Source organism: Leptopilina boulardi, unplaced genomic scaffold (genome assembly GCF_019393585.1).
Source record: "Leptopilina boulardi isolate dan_hultmark-lab unplaced genomic scaffold, ZJU_Lbou_2.1 LbouV2_165, whole genome shotgun sequence".
Lineage (NCBI taxonomy): Eukaryota > Metazoa > Arthropoda > Insecta > Hymenoptera > Figitidae > Leptopilina > Leptopilina boulardi.
Genome location: NW_026137713.1, coordinates 3173982 through 3197535, shown reverse-complemented (window position 1 = coordinate 3197535; position 23554 = coordinate 3173982). Strand labels below are relative to the sequence as shown.

The 23554-nt window shown below is 26.5% G+C and overlaps 1 protein-coding gene across 3 annotated transcripts in view; it reads left to right on the top strand.

The window, feature by feature from the left end:
- Window positions 1-23554, top strand: part of LOC127277109 (protein split ends-like) — a 110450-nt gene that overhangs the window by 69105 nt on the left and 17791 nt on the right. For 2 of the 3 annotated variants that reach the window (XM_051297945.1, XM_051297943.1), the window contains exons 4-5: window positions 6550-6834; window positions 22924-23429. In XM_051297945.1, coding sequence (XP_051153902.1) covers window positions 6550-6834; window positions 22924-23429 — 791 coding nt within the window. The remainder of the gene's footprint in view (window positions 1-6549; window positions 6835-22923; window positions 23430-23554) is intronic. The other variant, XM_051297944.1, reaches the window with a different exon arrangement.

Below are 23554 nucleotides of genomic sequence, written 5' to 3'. Positions count from 1 at the left end.
TCTTCGAATTGATTCAGCTATTAATAAAATTTGTACTTTAGTGATAAGCACCTTTTAGGACAGAGAGAGAGAGAGAGAGAGAGAGAGAGAGAGAGAGAGAGAGAGAGAGAGAGAGAGAGAGAGAGAGAGAGAGAGAGAGAGAGAGAGAGAGAGAGAGAGAGAGAGAGAGAGAGAGAGAGAGATTAAAGGTGAATGACGAAAATAGAAATAGAATAATTTATAAAAACATCTAAAGTAGAATTTTGAATAAAACAGAATTTTTGGATTTTACACTCTAAATCTGAATCAGTGGCTCAGTTTTCTTTGATTCACCAGTGGAATTTCATTGAGAATCAGTGATTTTTTACTGATTGTCAGTGAAATTTCATTGGTGAATTAAAGAAAACTGAACCACTGATTTGAATTTAGTGAAATTTTCACTGATTCAGATTTAAAATGTATAGTTTCAGATATCTAAAGTTCTATTCTATTGTTGTTGTACCAATTATGGTAAAACCAATCAGAAATTTTTCAATTTGACAATTATGAAAACAAACTTTTACAGGTGATTTTGAAAAAGTTAATCCGTTATTTCCCTTTTTGGACTAGTCATTAAGTAATAAACCAGAAATCCACAGGTATCCGTTTAGGGATCGTTAGACATTCCGGATTTCTAGGAACTTGCATAGAAATTTTGTCCCTTTCCACAAGATATTATTGGTATTTCAAATCATCTTCTGATAGTTTGGATAAATAAGATTGGGTTATTGTATTTACAAGTTCAGCAAAAATTGTATTTTTTTTTTTTTTAAATATTGATTGGGATATAGAGAAGAAGGAAGTGAGTGAGATTATAATGATGATGACATACAGAGCAAGAGAAGCCTGTTTTTCTTACTTGGGACTTTGCACGCTCATCTCTCACCAGCATGACGCCACTAAGGATTGTTTCGAGGAGGTGGTTTATTTAAGGGGGAAAGGGGAATGGAAAGAAATGAGTTTGTGATAGTGATAGAGAGGCTCTGGGACACGAGGAAGGATATTCATCTATATAATGAAGGAAAAAAAGTGGGGAGAAGTTGGACGGCAGGATCACCAAAGTGACGAAGACAGAGAACATGGAGCATCAGGAGGGGAAGGGCGTCAGCTGCGTGATAGAGAAGGGACTTTTTAGAGAGGGGTAGGGAAAAAAGAGTCGAGCTGAGTCATAGCAATGTTGCCACGTCTCTCTCTCTCTCTCTCTCTTTCATGATCCCTATATATTCTCCTGTGTGTTGGGATTCCATGACCACGAGTCTTCTTCTTCTTCTTTAGATGTCTTAGATAAACATAATTTTTTAATTTATTATACCTTCGTTATTTTTTTCGCGAATAGAAATTCTTTCTCTTTTTTGGAGTTGGACTATTATTACTAGGGATTAGGGACATTTTGCATTTGAATATTTTTTGAAATCTACTTGTAAAATTTTGTAAACTGATATTAGTTTTGAGGTTCTTTTTTCTGTTTCCTTTTCAGTATGTGTTGGTGGGCCTTTTACAATGCATGTCCGGCCTATTCCTGTCTCTGGCATTCATTTCTCATAGCCCTCGGCTTTTATTATTTTTTTGAAAAATAGATTCTAGAAAACAATAGACTCTTTTGGATTCTTCTTTCTGTAAAGAGAAATTGGCAAATAGCTAAGAAAAAAAAAAGGTAGAATTTCGTAATGCTCATTAGTGACCATACACACGAAAATAGATCGATTCGCCCACGCAGACGAGATTACGAAAGGCGAGGCCCTCTCTCTCTCTCTCTGTTTCTCTCTCTAATCCTCCACCCCTCGTGGGCCAACGTATTGATCTACCATTCGCCGCCTATTTCAAAAAAAAAAAAAGAGAGATTTTTTTACCATAGAAATGTTTTTTTCCCTCAAAAAAGTAATGAATGAGAAATTGGATAGAGACGAAGATACAGGTCTGACCTAGAGACGGTGAGGAGACTCCCTTTGGTTTATGTGGAGAGACCCCCATGTTAATGCCTTCTCATAAACCAAACTGAAACCGAGGCAGGTTGGAGAGAGAGAGAAGAGAGTTTTGTATATAATGTTCCCGGAGGCCGGGAGCGAGTCTGCCCGAGTAAAATTCCTCGACGAGAACGGAAAAGGTGGTGGTGGGGTAATACGGTTCGTGGACTGGGTTCGCTCGCCAGCATATATCCACTTGGCTCCTTTTCTTCCCCCCCCTCTCTCTCTATCTCTCTCTCTCTAAAAACCCCTGGCTCCCCACCAATAATCCCTCCCCCCATTGGTACACCTCTCCCCCACTAGAATTGTGTTTGAAACGCGTGCGTGAACATTTTAATAGAGGAAAGGGCGTTCACGGTATCTTTCTCTCCCACTCCTCTTATTTTTCTATACAAGAGGGGAAATTGCCCGCTGAGGTCAAAGCAAGCTGCGCAGTTTGCTGAACACTCGTCTTCTGGTAACATCTGATAAAAATTTCTTTAAATAATTTCTCTATGTCTAGTTTTAAAAAGGGATTTTCGACAATGTCACTCGACACTATTGCAAAAATTTTGAGAAAACACAAAAATTTCCTTTCACGTTAACACGCTGACAAAAAATTGATCTAAATCCTAAAATGCTCGATGAAGAAACTATCCGTGACTTCTTTTTGTTGGTACAGCAAAAAAAAATTACAAAATACGTAAGAGAAACAAGAAGACGTGTATTACTCGCGCGAACTGAGATGAGCGACTCTCCGGGAGAGGCTCAAAATCCCCAGATGTTTCGCGTCTGCGTATATTCTACCCACAATTCCTCTTGACCAATCTCGTTTCACTGATGATTTCCCCTGATGTCGTTTTCCCTCCACCCCTCATTCCTCTTTCTCCTTGATCAAGTGGTACAAAATCTAACCCTCTCTCGATTACTTTAGTTGTTGGGGTGGGGGGATTGGTCCGCTCCATTCTAAAGCGGAGGGTCCTTACGTATCCGTATATATCACCTCCTTTCCCCATTTCTCATGCTGCTTCAACTTGATTCGGCCCAGCCAAGCGAGAGGCCAAGAGCCTTCATGGCCTCTCTTTCTCTGCAAAAACATCCGCGAATTCAAATAAATGGGAGAGAATTTTTTTTTTTCATTTTATCTCAGATTTTTGGAATAATAACAGATTGATAATCTGCGCCATAGAGATGAATTTTTTGTAAACAAGATGGTGAACTAAATTTCAGATCTCTTGGTGAAAATTGCTCAAAATAGATGGTTTTGTAAGATAATCTTTGGATAAATAAGTATTAGTTGATGTTACAAAAAAAAAAAAGATGCGGGGGCATGTTTGGAAAAGTGGTTTTCAAAGGCAGAGAATGATCCATAGGTGAAGGTTGATATTTGAGATAAGAAATGATTTAGTAATGAAGGTTAATATACGGATAAGAAATGATTTATTGATGATGGTTGAGATTTAGATGAAGGGCAATCTATAAATAGAGTGATATTTCGACGATTTTGTTTGTTAGAGATTTTTATCTTGATATCCTCTTTTGTTCAGATGATTCTTAAATATTGTTCTACTGGGAACTAATGCCTTTTAGTATTAGGTACAAGTTAGGGAATTTTAATTCTGATTTTGGTTTCAAAATTAGGTAAAAATTAGAAAATTCTGATTTTGGTTTCAAAATTAGGTAAAAGTTAGGGAATGTTAATTCTGATTTTGGTTTCAAAATTAGGTAAAAATTAGCGAATTTTGATTCTGATTTTTGGTTCGTTTGGTTAAAAATCTACAAACAATGGTTAATAATCAGAATTATCTTTTGTCTATATCTGTAACCTTAATCTACAGATAAAGGTTGATCTATAGAAATTAATTGTTTGTTTCTTGTTTGTAAGAAATAAATTATTTTAAAGAATTTACAAATCCATCGCGAATTTTCTCGATTTTCTCATCTTCCATTGATCTCAATTTTTCAGAATAATTGTTTACTTATGTATCTTAAGTGAAAATTATAGCGTTGCCGTTATATATTTTCAGATTGGCATTCCTTTTGCAAAATATCAAACCTTGAAATCAAGGTTTTGACCAACTCGTCTTATCTTGTCATTTATTTATTTCTTTCTTTTGTTCACCTTTGATAAACATTATCAGTACAATAAAAATTAAATATCTAATGTTATCATATTAATAATATAATAATTGTTTAGTTAAAAATTGATATTTAATTTTTCAAACAATTGTGTTTTGTTTATTTTTTTGTGCATGTTGAAAACAGATTTTTAGATTGAGGAATTAGAGAGGAAAAATTATGATGCAACCAAATTAGCTTAATTATAAAGTTTGTAAAATTAAAATCTCATTTTTGTGGGAATCAGTTTCTGAGAAGGATGCTAATTACAAGGATTTTAATTGTATTTTTTTTTTTTTTTTTTTATAAACAAGTTTTGAAACAGGATATTAATTTTTGATAATTGCACAAAAATTATCAGAAATTGAATTTTATAATTAAAATTTTGTGATCAATTCTTGTTATACTTAAATTAGACAATTCACTTATTTTATACTCTCATCATCTCTACTAATTATTTCCTGTCGTTTCTAAAACAGTCACTTCGACTTGTAAAATCTAATAACATTATATTTGAAACTAGTTTTTGATTTTGTTATAGAGTCTTGGTTTGAAGATTGTCAGCAGAAATTAAGTTCAATGATCTCGTGTGCAACTTTACAATTCTGTCAACAATTATTTCAATTTCAAAATCACTTAACTGTAATTATATTTTGTATCTAATTCTTAAAATTATTATTATTATTGATAACAAATTAAAAAGTATCTATGAGAAAATACAAAGAAAATATATTAAAAAAAAAAAAAACAAACTTATAATAATAATTGTTAGAGAAAAAAAAATATAGAACATACTTCTTGGAAACATGATACTTGAAAAGTTATATTTAACAAAAAGACAATAAAATCAATTCTGTAAAGTACTTTTTCATCTTTAGTGAGCGTATATAGACAATTGGTTAATAATTGATCGACGTCCCGTTTCTTTGTATATTATATATATATATATTGTATATCTCAGGGAAATTATAGATAATTGAAAATTGAAGACTGTTTTTAGTGAGCGCAGCACCTTCTTGAAAAAAAGACACTGATATCACTCTTTTTTTAGAAATTGCGCATCACTACAATTATACTGACATGATTAAATATATTTCTTCCTCGTCATACGTAGATGATTCACAAATTTGTTTGCATAACTTAAAAAACAAACACATCAGTTCAGGTTATTATGTAATTCACAATAATTTGCAGTAGAATGTTTGTTTTACTAAACAATTCATAGAAGTGTTGTAAGAAAAATTGTGTAAAAGAAATATTTATATATTTTTATCAATTTATTGTGATACCAATCTATTTTGGTACCCATCTATCTTGGTACCATTAATTAATGTACCATTTATTTTTGTACCAATTAATTATGGTACCATTAATAAAAGTAACATCTACTTTGGTACCAATTAACTAAAGTATCATCTACTTTGTTACCAATTAATTACGGTACTATCTACTTTGCTATAAACTAATTATGGTACTTACTTTGGTATCAATTAATTATGGTATCATCTACTTTGGTACCTATTAATTACAGTACCATTAACTTTGGTACCAATTAATTATAGTACCATTAACTAAAGTAACATTTATATTGGTACCAATTAATTATGGTACCATTAGTTAAAGTACCATCTACTTTGGTACCAATTAATTATAGTACCATTAACTAAAGTAACATTTATATTGGTACCAATTAATTATGGTACCATTAGTTAAAGTACCATCTACTTTGGTACCAATTAATTATAGTACCATTAACTAAAGTAACATTTATATTGGTACCAATTAATTATGGTACCATTAGTTAAAGTACCATCTACTTTGGTACCAATTAATTATGGTACCATTAATTAAAGTACCATTAACTAAAGTACCATCTAATTAAAGTAACATCTACTTTGGTACCAATTAATTATAATACCATTACTTAAAGTACCATCTACTTTGGTACCGATTAATTATGGTACCATTACTTAAAGTACCATTTATATTGGTAACAATTAATTATGGTACCATTAATTAAAGTACCATTAACTAAAGTACCATCTAATTAAAGAAACATCTACTTTGGTACCAACTGATTATGGTACCATCTACTTTGGAACCAATTAATTATAATACCATTACTTAAAGTACCATCTACTTTGTTACCAATTAATTATGGTAGCATAACTTAAAGTACCATTTATATTGGTACCAATTAATTATGGTAGCATTAACTGAAGTACCGTTTACTTTGGTACCAATTAATTATGGTACCATTAATTAAAGTACCATCTTCTTTTGTACCAATTAATTATGGTACTTTCTAGATTATTTTAGAATAAAAAGAAATTGGAGTAAAAATGGTCATGTTTTATTATTATTGTTGTTATTATTATTAATTACATGAATAAGAAATGTTTATTATTATTATTATCATTTTTAAAGTAGTAATTAATAAAAATTTAAAAAAAATTATTTTTTTTTGCAGGTATGGACGCGTGCAGAGCGTCAAACTGCTGCCACGGGGCGAGGAATGCCCCGTGGACGGTGGTTCCCTCGGTGAGGGAAACGAGGGTGGTTCCGGAACTGGAGGTGGCGGTGGAGGCGGCGGCAGTGGCACGAATAGTACCGGGGGCGCATCAGCGACGGTGGCGTTCATGGATATCAAGTCCGCAGCGAAGGCCCACGCGACAGAACACACCCTGGACGAAAGAGCCCTCACCACCCAATACTATGAACCTCAGCATCTCCAGCACAGATTTCCCTCACATGGGTAAGAAAATTAAAAAAAATTTCATACCCCTTTTTCCCTCTCTCTCTCTCTCTTTCTTTTTCTATTTTCTCTGTTGCTACCGTCACAAGAATTCATAAAAATTGTTTTTTAACAAATTTAATTTGTAATTAAAATAATATAATAATAATATTTCATACAGTGGAACCTCGATTATCCGAACTAATCTAGGCAAGGCCGGATTCGGATAATAGAGATTTTAATTTTTTTTATAATTAAAGTAAAAAAATGTACAGTTGAACTATATATTTAAATTAATACATATGTTTTTAAATATACATAAGTATATACATATATGTAATTATATATTAATTAATAATATATTAAAAACTCAGAAAATTCGGAAATTTTTAAGATTTTTTTTGGCATAAATTTGGTTATTTTGCTTTGAATGATAAAATAAATAGAGAAAATAAAATTTAAAATTCGGGAGACCAAAAAATAGTTCGGATAATAGAAGTTCGGATAAAATGTTTTTCGATTCGGATAATAGAGGGTTCGAATAATAGAGGTTCGGATAATCGAGGTTCCACTGTATTATATTATTGTAAACAAATAAATATATTATATATATTTAAAAATATTTAGAAATTTTTTTTTTTTTAAATGAAAAACAGTAAAGATTGAATGTAAAAAATACATAGGGTCCCGGAGACCGTGTATGGGGTTTGTGTACCAAAAATTGAACTCTAAGAGTATTTTTTTAAGCTAGCTTTCTATTTAGGTTTTTCTTTAAATAAATATTGTTTTTTTTTCTGCAATTGTTTTTCATATTCAATATATTGATTATTAAACATCTTGTAACTGTAGTAACCCTAATTTCTCTCTTTTTCACAATTTTCTTTTTTTTTCTCTCTCTTTTTTTTATATTATACTTTTTTTTGTCTTCTTTTTCTTTTTTTCTCTCTCTTTACTTTTGGTATTCTGTTTGGACGAAAAGAAACGTTTGAACGCTTGGTTGAATCGATTCACGTGATTAATTTCCCCGGTGAATTCCCAGATTCGAAAACTTTTCCTGAGCTCACGAAAAACATATTATCGTGGCCATATATTATCGTGGATGCACGATGAATCAGCGTAGCGCGAATTATTTCTTCACGATTTGGAATTTTTTTATATATATATATATATAAGAAAACGTTTGTTTATTTAGGGTAGATAAAAAAATGAAATTTGATAGGTAGAAATGTTATTAAATTTTAGTATCTCTTTTTTCTTTATTATTATTATTGTCATTTGCGATGTTGAATTTTATAAATACAGAATTCGTTACGGTCTGCAAATATTTTTCTATTGCCTTTTTTACTCTCTTGAAATTCCTTTCTTAATTAACTTTTGTCATTTCCTTCAGACAAACATGAGAAACTCTTTAATTAAATAATTTTAAATAAATAATTTAAAAAAAAAAAAAATGTGAAAGTGTAAACGATGTGAAAATCCAGGGATATAAAAAGTGTTTTTTTTTTAAATTAAAAATAAAGAAAAAAAAATTTGAAGAAGAAAATTTGTGCAGTGAGTGATTTTGGATTACCACACCATTTTGGATTTTATATGGATGCAGTGTTGGAATACAGTGATTCAGGAGGATTATCAGTGTGAAAGAATAATAATTTTTTAAATAATAGTAATTTTAAACCTACGGCCTAAAAAACAAAGAGTTTCTCATGAACCAAAAAAATTGAGGAAATATGTCAAGAACACTGGATTGGCAGGGGTAAGTAAAAAAAAAAGCCCCCTTTCCTTTGTTCCTGTTTTTTTTTTTTATCTCTTTTTGAAAAAAAAAAATTCTTTCTGCAGACCGTACGATTATGTTGTTATTTTGACGCGTTGTAGCGTAAATTCTCGGTGAGAATTGTGTATATAAAAATTTATATATATCATTGTTATTGAAAAACAAAAAATTCCTAGATACAAAACAGAAATAGTTATAATTCTGCTTTTCCTTGTTGTGACAGTACTATATCATCAACAAGTTGAATATAGTGATAACGCGTTATCGTTTCGACATTCGTCAAAGTCGTTGGGATTATAAATTGAAAAGTCAAAACTTTTTTTTTTTTTTTTTTTTTTTATATAACAATTTCATGTTTTTGAAAATACTTTTTTCGAATGATAAAATATTTTTTCACCCATTTTTATATTAGCCAGTGATAATTGTATAAAAAAAAATATTAATAAATATTTCTCATATTTATATAAAGAAAAAATATTTCTAAATATATAATAATAAATAAATGTTAAATAAGAATATTTAAAACATTTATAAAAAAAAAAAAAATTAAAAATATCTCTAAAATTTTAATGAATGAAATTGAAAATGTGTCCCCAAGTTGATAAAATCATTAATTAAGAAACACTTTTTTTTTATTAACATATTTATCAGTCTTTTTTTAAAAAAAAAAAAAAAAGATTTTTCCTCAAGATTAAAAATATTATTAATTATCATATCTTATAATATAAAAAATATTCTATACAATAGAGAAATTGTGTATTATATATTTTATAAAAATATAATTGAAAAGCGTAATTCAGTTAATATATTCTCTATTTGAGATTGAAAATTTTTTTTTTACTTATTTATATTTTTAAAATATTAATGAGGGGAGGGGGGAATGTTAAATGTCTATATTCTTTGTTACAAATAATATTTTTTTTCTCGTATATAAATATTAATAGACAATTAATTTTTGTTGGTATTTTTAAAAAAAAGTAAATTTTTCAAACACAACCTTGACCATATCGAGATTCACAAACATTTCACTAATTCACAAGCCATCGATTTAATCTAATCTAAAATTCTAAATGATTTGTTTGTCGAATAAAATTTCCACGTTTAGTAAAAAAAAAAATTATTTTAGTAAATATATATTTATAAATAATAATTTATTTCAAAGTACGATTTTTACAAAAAAAAATTTAAAAAAAAAAATAAAGATTACAAGGATAGATGGGAAAATTAAAGTCGATATTTTCTGTCGATCAACTTGAGGAACTTGATCGACTTGAAAACGAGTATTAACTTACATATACGTATAAATTTATGTATCTATATATAATTTGTCGTGGTTTGTCCGATCGCAGATTAAAGTGTATGTACATGCGTGGAGTTCCACGAAAAAGTCAGGTGACCATGACGAGTCGACGACGTGTCTCAGCCACTATAATAATACGCAAAACGTTATTTTAAATTTAAATATATATTTAACCAAATTTTTTTTATCCGAATTTATACGTATCCGAATTTTCATTTAACCAAATTTCTGTGAATCCGAATTTTTATTTAACCAAATTTTTATTGATACGAACTTTTATTTAGCCAAATTTATATTGATACGAACTTTTATTTAGCCAAAGTTTCATTTAACCAAATTTATATGTACCCAAATTTATATTTAACCAAACTTCTATGAATCCGAATTTTCATTTAACCAAATTTGTATGTACCCGAATTTTTGTTTAACCAAATTTATATTGAAACGAACTTTCTTTTAACCAAATTTGTATGTACCCGAATTTTTGTTTAACCAAATTTATATTGATACGAACTTTTATTTAGCCAAAGTTTCATTTAACCAAATTTATATTTAACCAAACTTCTATAAATCCGAATTTTCATTTAACCAAATTTGTATGCACCCGAATTTTTGTTTAACCAAATTTATATTGATACGAACTTTCTTTTAGCCAAAGTTTCATTTAACCAAATTTGTATGTGCCCGAATTTTTATTTAACCAAATTTATAATAATACGAACTTTTATTTATCAAAAATTTCATTTAACCAAATTTCTATGAATCCGAATTTTCATTTAACCAAATTTATATTGATACGAACTTTTATTTAGCCAATATTTCATTTAGCCAAATTTGTATGTACCCAAATTTTTATTTAACCAAATTTATATTGATACGAACCTGTATTTAGCCAAAGTTTCATTTAACCAAATTTGTATGTACCCAAATTTATATTTAACTAAATTTCTATTTATTTTTTATAAAATGACCCTGCGACCGATTTTTACACATGCGCATTTATTATCTTCGTCGAGTACCTCACGTGTTTTAGCTTACACGCATATATATATGATAACATTTATCACTTCTCGACCGGATAATATACATATATATATATATGTTTGTATTATATACAATATAACTGTACAACTTGAAAATGACTATTTTTTTCCCTTTATTTTTCTTAATGAAGAATTTCGTATTTAACCTTGACATTTTTTTTCCTAGCATATCAGAGTATTTTTTTTATTTTTTTTATTTACAATTGTAATTATGTCAGTATCGTAGTTTTTTTATTATTATTAAATAAAAGAACAACATATTTAAACTTTGGCTAAAAGAAAAATAAAAATTCGGATTAATAGAAATTTATTTAAACATAAATTCGGGTATACATACAAATTTGGTAAAATGAAACTTTGGTTAAATAAAAGTTGATATCAATAAAAATTTGGTTAAATGAAAATTCGGATAAATATAAATTCGGGTACATAAAAATTTGGTTAAATGTAACTTTGGCTAAGTAAAAATTCGTATAGATACAAATTTGGTTAAATGAAAATTCGGATAAATATAAATTTGGATTCATAGAAATTTGGTTAAATAGAGAATCGGTTAAATGGAAATACGGTTAAATAGAAATTGCTGATTAATAGAAATTTGGTTAAATGAAACTTGGGCTAAATAAAAGTTCATATCATTATAAATTCGGTTAAATTTTAAATGGTAATTGTGTTAAATATATTCGGTTAAATATGAAAAAGGTAATAAAATTGAAACTTAATTTTGAAAAAAATAATTACAATTTTTGAATTTAATTTTATATTAATTGAATTTTATATTATTAATTAATTAATAATTTTATATTAATTTATAACACACATAATTTTTTTTTTTAATTATAAAATAATGAAAATAATAGAAGGAAATGTGAATTGTAATTATTTTGTTAATTGAGACTTTAATTTTGGGGTTGTAATGCTATATATTTGAAGATAAAATATTAAAATAGAACTTTAGGATTAATTGGTGGTTCATTGCGATTATATACACGAGGTATACGTATATTATAATTATAGAATTGAATATTATTTCATACATCTTCAGTGGTGGTTCTCGTTATCTTCGCGTGACCAATTTACTATTCAAAGTATATTCACGCCTGAATACTGTTATTAACAACCTCCACTTAACTGTGGGAATGAATTAATGAATTTTTGATTACTTTCATCAAATGCTTCTGTCCTCAAGAAATATAAATATAGAGTATAAAGTCGTGTAACTGTATTATCGAATGGAAAAATTTATATTTAAATATCACTAATTAATTAAATTTCATTTAAATTTTTAAAATACACTTTGAAAATATATTCGTTTTTAAAATTAATTTATTATCTTTAATATTTAAAAAAAAATTTTAATTAATAACAATCATTAGCTGCTTTTTGTTAATTAATTATTTTATTTATTTATTTTTAATATATTTTAAAACATGAGTTTAAAAAAAAAAATAATTTTCTATATGCAAAAATAATTATAAAATTGATTTTCCAAGACACTTCCAGGGAAATTATAATACAATTCACCCTTGCTTTTGTGCTATTAAAATAATAATAGTAGCCCATTTTCATTTCCATATTCTACTATATATATCTTGTTTCATAATCCATATACATAAAATATTTGCTTCCATATACATTGTCCAACAATTATAAAATATATATTCTGACCTTGTATTTCCGACAAGATCATACAATTTTCCATCAACATAATAATTCATTTGATTAAATGAAACGATAGTGAAAAAATAAAATTGCATTTTTTGTTTTGTTTTTTCTTCTTTTTTTTTTAGATTTATATCAATTGTGTTTTAATGTATTTTTTTATTTGATCACTAAAAAAAATTCTGATTAAAATAACTAGAACTCTTTTAGTTCGAACTAGCGCCAAAAGTCGTCATTTTTTCCACTAGTGAATAATGGTGATACTTTAATCACTAGTGAAAAAATGACTGTATTTTTCCACTAGTAGGAAAAATTGCCACTTTTCATACAAATGGATATAATTCAGTAAAAAAAAAATTTCTGATTAAAATAACTAGAATTAATTTATTAAAGTACCATTAATTGAAGTGCCATTTATTTTAGTACCAATTAATTATGGTACCATAACAAAAGTACCATAATTTTATTTTAGTACCAATTAAATATGGTACCGTTAATTAAAGTACCATCTACATTGGTATCCATTAATTATGGTACCATTAATTAAAGTACCATCTACTTTGGTACCAATTAATTAGGGTACCATTACTTAAAGTACCATCTACTTTGGTACTAATTACTTATGGTACAATTAACTAAAGTACCATTTATACTGGTACCAATTAATTATGGTACCATTAATTAAAGTACGTCTACTCTGGTACCAATTAATTATGATACCATCTACGTTGGTACCAATTAATTATGGTACCATTAACTAATGTAACAATTAATTATGGTACCAGTAACTGAAGTACCATTTATACTACTACCATTTAATTATGGTACCATCTACTTTGGTACTAATTAATTATGGTACCATTACTTAAAGTACCATTTACTTTCGTACCAATTAATTATGCTACCATTACTTAAAGTACTATCTACTTTGGTACCAATTAATTATGATACAATCTACTTTGGTACCAATTAATTATGGTACCATTAACTGAAGTACCATATATACTAGTATCAATTAATTATGGTACCAATTAAATATGGTACCATCTACTTTGGTACCAATTAATTACTGTACCATCTACTTTGGTACCAATTTATTATGGTACCATTAACTAAAGTACCACCTACTTTGGTACCAATTAATTATGGCACCATTAGTTAAAGTAACATCTACATTGGTACCCATTACTTAAAGTAGCATCTACATTGGTACCCATTAATTATGGTACCATTAACTAAAGTACCATCTACTTTGGTACCAATTAATTATGGTACCATTACTTAATGTACCATTTATTTTAGTATGAATTAATTATCGTACCATCTAATTTGGTACCAATTAATTATGCTACCATCTACTTTGGTACCAATTAATTACGGTATCATCTACTTTGGTACCAATTTATTATGGTACCATGAACTAAAGTATCATTTATTTTAGTAACAATTAATTATGGTAACATTTATTAAAGTACCATTAACTAAAGTACCATTTCTTTTAGTATGAATTAATTATGGACTAAAAAAAGTTGTTGATTAAATTAACTAGAAATTTTTTTTTTAACTCGATTGGCAACTATGAAAGACGTTAATATCGATTGCATGATGTTCATTTTGGTGGCAAGAGCCTATACGATTGTGTATGAAACTCGAACAAGGACAGAGAGTTATCACAAAACTTTATCGAACTATACTATTATATCGAGGGTCTTCGACACAAGGCGAGAGACGTTTTAAAAATATTCCAATTTGAAAAAATTAAATTTTCCACGAAAAAAGCAATATATATATATATATATATAAATATTTGTATCAAATAATTATTATTTGAATCAATTAAATTCTATGTATTTCAAATAAATACATAAAAATTATATTTGGTTTAAATATAGTTTATAAAAAAGAAAAAAAGAAAAAGAAAATATATATGTGGAACATTGTAAAGTGCATTGAAAAGCCCTTACTGCGTTTATTGATTCAACAAACGAAGGCTTGATGAGCGCTAGATTTTGTTGAATCGATGCAATCATGATATTTGTTTAGTCTTTAGCAGATTTCTATTGATTTAACAAACTGCTGAATTAATAATAATAATAATAATAATAAAAAAAAAGATTATTCTTTCTTTTTGTTTATATACGAACAATAATATATTAATTGTAAACAAATTGAGGAATTCTCTAATTTAGATTCAAATGCGATAAAATTATTGAATCGAAACTTGAAATTTTTTTAATCAATAAATAATAAAATAGATAGTGAAATAATTTTGCTAATTATTAAAATTATTATTGGATTAATTCAATAAAAATTTGTTTCAAAATTAATTAAAAAAAATTAATATTTTTTTTTCAATTTTTAAGTAGAAATATTTTTTTAACACGTTTTTGATATTAAAATTTTTTTTTTTTTTTTTTTTGAAAATTTCTCGTCATGTAAGCAGTTATGTAAAGAAAAGCGTCTGGTAAAAAAAAATTCTCATTAACCAACACACTTGAAGCGTATTCGTGGAGAAATTGCGCAAAGTGCGTCTGGATGGGCGTGTTTCTCTTTCTCTCTCTAGATTTCTGAGTAGGTCCGTGTAGATGTATCCAAGCGAGAAACAGTAGGGAAGGAAATGGAAGTCACTTGGAAGGGTTCCTATATAACCGGAATTATATATATATATATATATATATATATATATACCAAACTTCCAGATGAGAAAATTTCCCGATTTCAGGGATATTTTAACAGCAAAATTGAGAAAAGCGAAATAAGTTGAAAATTTCTTGGCTAGACATAAATTCATCTCAAATCAAAATCGTATATGCAATGCAGTTGAAAATTTAAAATCTATTTAATATTTTATTTCTTTTTTTTTTTTTTTAATTTTATTTTATCCTCTAAGAGAGAATTGAATTTATTTGAATTAAATAAAAATTTATTTATCCTAGAGCTAAATAACTGTTTCAATTAAAATTATTCCTCGTGAAAAATTAGCGGTATTTTTTTTGGAGAAATTCGAATCAGTGACAAAAGTTGACATTTTTTTTCATTAGTGAATAATGTTGATACTTTTTTCCCTAGTGGGCAAAATTGTCAATTTTTTCACTAGTGAAAAAATGTATTTTTCAACTAGTAGGAAAAATTGTCACTTTTCACACAAGTGGACAATGATGATGCTTTTACCACTAGTTGGAAAATTGATAATTTTTCACACTAGTTGACAAATGTGATAGAAACGAAAAAAATAGTGTATTTGCATTAAATAACTTTTTTTCATTTTTTTTTTCACTTTAATTTCAGAAGAATAAAAGAAATGGTTTTAAAATAATTTTATTTTCTAAATGATTTGTTGGAGTTTATAATTTGTGTCCACTTGATGTTTTAAAAATAGTCAGAGCTCATTAATTTTTTTTTTAGTATGTTGTAAAATGTTTCCTTGTCCACTACATAACTCTTGTCTTTTAAAAGTCACTTCTTCGTCTTGAAAAAATTACACAATGTTTGTTTACGTAAATTGCAAAAATTCCACGATTATAACTCGTTTTTTTTTCTTAGTAATAAATAAAAGTTTATTGAATAAAAATGCACAAAAACATTTTGGAATTTTTGACAAATATATTATTTTTTAAATCAAATTGAAGTTAATTTAGTTAAAACAAAATTTATGTGATTCGAAAAATATTTTCAAAAGTTTTGTTTTTATTTAATTTTTTGTTCTTTGACGAAAAATATAGTATTTTATCTAAACCAAATATAATAATATTAATTGAAATAATATTTGAATTATTATAAATAAAAATCTATTTATCGCTTAGAGCTATAAAAATAATTATTTATTTGTTTTTAATAAATATTTTATATTTGATGGAAAATAAAATTTTTATTTAAACCAAATAAAATTTTTATTTAAACCAAATAAAATTTATTTTAGGCAAATTAAATTTATACCAAATAAAAATTATATGACGGAAATAAAAATTATTTCAAGTAAATAAATATTTATTTAAACCAAATAGAGTTTATTTAACACCAAATAAAGTTTATTTGAAGCAAATAAATATTTATTTTAACCAAATATTTATTTAATCAAATGAAATTTATTCTAATTCAAATAAATATTTATTTAGCTGTTAAAGAAAAAAAAAATTTATTTTTTTTCTCTAAATGTTTATTGATCATAGAAAATTTATAAAGAATATTTATAAAAAAAAATAAAATAAAATAATTTCTAAAATTACACCCAGTTTCACATTGTTTAAAAATATTTTTCTAGAATAGAATAATGAATATTATAAGCCGAATATAAATATATTTGCGCATTTATAATATTGCATCGGCATTAACAGTCAAAGCACATCAGATATACATGGATGTAGGTCAAAACACGTTTTGTCACCAGCAGTGAGAGCACTGAACTTTATTTACTGTAAAAGTGTAGGTGCTGTTGGTCGGCCTTTGGGTCAATACCCTTCAAGGGCATTGACCTAATTTCTAGGCGAAACTCTCTTGACTTTTCTTTTTCTCTTCAACTGACTGATGATGAGTTACATCATTTTTTTTTCGTATAAATATATATATATATATATAAAGAAGGTATATAGAAATGTTAATTTTTCATTTTTATTATCGGTGAGCTCAACTTCATTATTTTTTTATTTTTCGCGTTGTATTTCATTTTTTTTATATCACATTATAAAAAAATGAAAAAAAAAACATTTCTTAGTATTTTTTATTTAAATTAGTTAATATTTATATTATTTTTCTATTTATGGTAGTTGCAATTAATTACAAATTAATAATAATTATATTGGTTGATTTTTAAAATTACTGGCAGTTGCTATTATTATTATTATTATTATTATTATTATTATTATTATTATTATTATTATTAGTATTATTATTATTATTATTACAATAAATAGTAATTACTATTTATTGTAATAATAAAAACAATATTAATATTAATAATGATGATAATATTAGTAATAATAATAATAATAAATGAAGTCATCGATCATTTAAAATTCATTTGGACTTATCCGCAAAAATTTTTATCGTTGCTTTATTAATTGAAATTGAAAGTAACAGCTGTTCCAAATGATTAACCTCTTAAGAAAATATTTCTTCATGCCTAAAAATAAAGTCTCTCTTTATGTTCATTTCAAGTGTCCAACTGGATGTTAATGAAAATTTTCTTTCGTTCTTTTTTTTTTTTTTTTTTAATTATTAAGACAAATTATTTCAGTTGAATTGAATTTTATAAAAAAAAAAATTCTGCTAAATAATACTTGGGACAAATAAAAAATTTGGCTAAATAAAATTTTTAAATTAAATAAAAATTCTGTTAAATAAAATTTTTAATTTAATAAAAATTTTACTAAATAAATTGAGAATTCGATAATAAACCCAAAATTCTACTAAATAATTTTTTAATTAAATGAAAATAACTGCACAAAACAGAAATTGTGCTTAATAAATTCATAAGTTAAATGAAAATTTATTCAGTGGAAATTTCGATAAACATAAACTTAAATGAATAAAACTTTGGCTAAATAAAAAATTGGGTAAAACAGAAACTCTGCTAAATGAAAATTTAGGTGAAATGAAAATTAGGTTAAATAAAAAATTTGGTAAAACAGAAACTCAGCTAAATGAAATTTAGGTGAAATGAGAGTTCGGTTAAGTGGAAATTCGGTAAAACAGAAACTCTGTTAAATGAAACTTAGGTCAAATGAAAGTTCGGTTAAATGAAAATTCTTGCTAAATGAAACTTTGGTTAAGTAGAAATTCGGTAAAACAGAAACTCTGGTAAATGAAAATTTAGGTGAAATGAGAGTTCGGTTAAGTGGAAATTCGGTAAAACAGAAACTCTGTTAAATGAAACTTTGGTCAAATGAAAGTTCGGTTAAATGAAAATTCTTGCTGAATGAAACTTTGGTTAAGTAGAAATTCGGTAAAACAGAAACTCTGCTAATTGAAAATTTAGGTTAAATATAAATTCGGTAAAACGGAAACTCTGCTAAATGAAACTTAGGCCAAATGAAAATTCCGTTAAATGAAAGTTTGATTAGAAAAAATTTCAACGTAATGAAAATTCTTTAAAACAAAAATTATATGTTAAATAAAACTTTGGTTAAATGAGATTTAAAAAAAAAATGAAAATTAGTAATAATTATTTTTTTAAATATTAAAAAAAACCGAAATTTATAAAAATCGAATCTCAATGTATAATAAGAACAAGATTTTGCATAGCATGCGACTCGGAGGAGAATGGGGGGGGGGATTCTTGTCTGGCAAGTTGTTTGAGCGATTTTACGCGCGCGATATTATCCTGTCCACGTCGAACTTGGAAAATTAATGAGTATGACGACGAGAATTGCTTCCGGAATGCCGACGAGAGTTTTACACTTATCTGTCTCTCTCTCTCTCTCTCCTTAAGTAAAACCCTCCGCACTAAGGACCACACGGCAGTCATCTTTACCGTCTATACGTGTTGAGCATGCACAGCGTGCGATTCCGTTAGAATCTATTTTGCACGCCTCATGCAAAAGCTGGATTCAAGATCATGGAAAATAAATCGCTGAGGGCGTGGAATTCGATTTTATGCTAAGATTTATATAATATATATATATATTAAAGAGAATTTTCAACATGTTTCTTCAATTAGTTTAACGACAAATTATCACGCTATAATAATTATCATCAACAAAAATCGATTTTTCGTAATTAATATTTATATATTCGATTCTATATTATCCGCTTTCACAAAATTTAATTTATTATGATATATTGAAATCAACGATATATGTTTCACTAAAACAGCGAAAATTTTCGCTATTCTAAAGAAACATATCGCTGTTTCAGATAAAGAATTTTTTTCAAAATTATTATTTTCTTTTTTTTTTGAGTTTTAGTTTACAATTGATTTTAATTGACTACACTAATTATTATTTGGTTATATCAAAAAAAAAAAAAAAAAAAAAAAATTCCATGGAAAGTGATTTCCAGTAATTTTTGAAGAAATTCCATTAGGATATCCATGGAAATTTAATGGAATTTCTATATTAGAAATTAATTGGGAAATTTTTTTAAATTAAAATTTTAATGAATTTCCATCGCAACTTTTTTTTTTTAGAGGAATTCTAAGAAAAATTTAATGGAATTTCTATGGATTTTAATTCAAAATATTTAATGAAAAATTTAATTAAATTTCCATGGAAAATTTATGATAAGTCCATTAATGAAATTGATGAATGTTTATGGAAATTTTGATGGAAGTTCTATGAAAAAGTCTATAAAAAAATTTCAAAGAATTTCTATTAAATTTTCATGTACTTTCCATAGAAATTCCATGGAATTTGTATAGAAATTCATTGGAATTTTTATTTTTTAATAAAAATTTAATTGAATTTTCATCGCAAATTTTCATAAGGAATTCTATATATGAAAATTTGATGGAATTTCTATGGAAATTAATTGTAAATCTTTATTAAAAATTTAATTCAATTTCCATGGAAAAAATGGATGAATCCATGAAAATTTAATTAAATTTCCATGGAAAAAATGGATGGATCCATGAAAATTTAATTGAATTATCTTAGAAAATTAATGAAAATTTTTATACTTAAACTTGAATGTTTTAATAGAAATTCAATATTATGGAAATTTGATGAAATTTCCATGAAAAGTCCATAAAAAAATTCCAAGGAATTTCTATTAATTTTCCATGTACTTTCCATAGGAATTCACATGGAAATTTAATGGAATTTCTATAATTGAAATTAAATCCAATTTTTTTAATAAAAAATTTAATTAAATTTCCACGTACTTTTCAATAGGGATTCCATGGAAATTTGTTTTGGAATTTCTATTAAATTTTCATGTACTTTCCATAGAAATCTCATGGAATTTCGTATAGAAATTAATTGGAATTTTTTTTTAAATAAAAATTTAATTGAATTTCCATCGCAAATTTTCATAAGGAATTCTATATATGAAAATTTGATGGAATTTCTATCGAAATTAATTGTAAATCTTTATTAAAAATTTAATTCAATTTCCATGGAAAAAATGTTCATAAAAAAATTCCAAGGAATTTCTATTAAATTTCCATGTACTTTCCATAGGAATTCACATGGAAATTTAATGGAATTTCTATATTTGAAATTAAATCGATTTTTTTTAATAAAAAATTAAATTAAATTTGCACGTACTATATCCAATAGGAATACCATGGAAATTTGTTTTGTAATTGAATATGAAAATTGTAATTGAATTTAAAAAAAAAAATTAATGATAAATCCAAGAAAATTGAAATTAAAAAAATAATTCTTAATAAATAATAAAAATTTTCATTTAGCCAAGAAAATATTTAGAGTAAAAAAAAACATCTTAACACAAAATTACTGGATAAAGAAAAAAAATATTTTTTTTTTTTAATTGACCAATTATAAAATTTTCTTTTAAGGGCAATTTCAAATTTACTATAAATAGATTTAATCAGAGTCAATAATCGTTACATTTTATAACTTATGTTGTTGTAAATAATCGAAAAATTTGACGATCGCGAGAATATGAAAATTGATATTGTCGATTTTTTTTTTCTTTTTAGTGTCTACTTTCTGTGTGTAAAATAAAATCTATTGCCGAAAAGCAATCGAGACACAGTAAAATCAATCGTAAACTGGTTTTGATGACGCGCGCGCGTAATATATGTTTACGACACGTCGCTAAAAGCCCCATCACAACCATTAACCGTGATATCTACTACGATCGTAAAAACCCATAATTATATATATATATAGTACTTAAATAATTTTATATATATCTCAAAATGTGCATTTTTATCTCTATTTTCAGTCAAGATGTTTGACCCACTAAAAAAAAAAGTGCACTGACTCGATTATTCCTCCGTTGCATTTAAATATAAAAGAAAAATATATATGATTATAAAAAAAATATCTAGAACAAGAGCAAAAATATTCTTTAATTTAATAATAAAGAAACATTTTTAAAATTTCTATTTTTAATAAATAAACAATTAGCACTGATTTTTTTTTCATTACTGTGGTAATTATTTTATTTTTCCAATTTAAATTATATCCAGAATTATTTCTTTTTTACTTCGTATACAATTGAATCAAGAACTCTGGTTAATTCAATTTTCTTAGGGATGAAGAATTATTTCGGTAATTCTATCAAGAAAACGGAAAACGTCCAAATTAGTTTGAATTTTGTGAAATTAAAGTTGTTTTCACAAAAAGTTAAGATAAGATTTTTTTTTTTTGTAATTTCTTTTCCTGTTCTTTATTTTTTTATAGTAGAAATTGCTTTTTTTTTTTTTTAAATTTACAAGAATTATATTTATAGAATAAAAAAAAATCCTTATTTATAAGGGGGGTGGGGGGGGGTTGAGTTTTTTAATTATTTATTAAATAAATTAATTTTATTTTATAATTTTTTATTATACGAATTATATGATTATTCTTATTATGTTGAATAATGAATACTTTGTTTTCCATATGAATAAAAAAATTTTAATTTGTATAGGCAAAAGAAAGGATTTTTAAAAATTAAGTGAATATTAAATTTAGATTTCATTAATTGTTTTCTTGGCTAAAAATCAATTTTTAATTTGAAAACAAAAAAAAATTATGTTACCATTTATGGAGAAATTTTTCTTATTTCAATCAATCCATAGATTTTCCATAAAAAAAATTTTCATAGACTTTCCATTTATTTTCCAAAGAAATTTCATCAAATTTCCATAAATGTATTTTTTTCATGAATATTTTAAGGAATTTTAATTAAATTTTCAAATATTAGAAATTCCATTTAGTTTCCATGGAATATTCTATTTAATAGATTTAATAGATATTTCTATTTAATAAATATTCAATTAAACAAAAATTCCATTAAATGAAATTTTTTTTTTTTTATAATTTTTCGCAGTTATTTTATATTAAGCATTAAAATAAATTATGGAGACCCTAAAGTTTTTAAATTTTCAATATAAAACTTTAGGGGCTCCATAATTTATTTTCTATAAAAAATATTAACATTTGTGATATACTCCACGGTGATAGGGACTGTAAACAAATTTTAGGTTATGTTCGGTAAAATTTTACCTTGATTAAATATTTATTTCTAATTATGTAAGGCAAAAAAAAAATCTAAAATTCTAAATATTATTTGTAAAAGTTTTTTTTGTGATTAAAAATAATGAATTTTATCAGAAGTGAATAAAATTTATTTTATTGAAATATTATTTTTTGTTGTAAATGTTTTTTTTTTTTTTTTTTTTTTTGTTATTAAAAATAATTAATTTTTATTTTGAAATTTTTCAGAAGCTCTGAGGATCATGGATCCAGCGGCGTTGCAGGAGGAGGTGGTGGTGTTGGTGTTGGCGGAGTTGGAGGAGGAGGAGGAAGTGGCGTTAGCGGTGGAGGAGTTGGAGGAGGAGAGACATTTGAATCGAGAGGATCGCACGGTAATTTCTATAGTGGCGATGGCAGGAGCAACCGCGTGGGCGGCGGCAGCAGCGGCAGTGTTAGCGTCGTCGTTGGTCATCAGGTTGATGCAAGCTCAGTTGAAACAAGCGGTTATATACCAAGAGGACGTCCACCACCAAATAGCAGTTATCACGTGACGTCAACAAGGGCGAGGGATCGGCTTTATCCGCGAACGGGTCCATATTCCAGCGGTCCGCCACCCCCGCCCCATATAGATCGTCATCGCAGTTCACTCACCACATCAACATCATGGTCCAGTTACGAATCGGCTAGCTCAAGATATGGCTCTGGACCACCGCCACCATCACCAGCCACCACTGATTCATATCCTGATGAACCAGGTATTTTTCGAAAATTAATTTTTTTTAAAATTTTTTCATAAAAAGAAATTCTTATTTTAAGAGAAATTTTATTAGAAATAATTATTTTTTAAACGTATTTTCATTTTTTTGAATTAGAATTACAT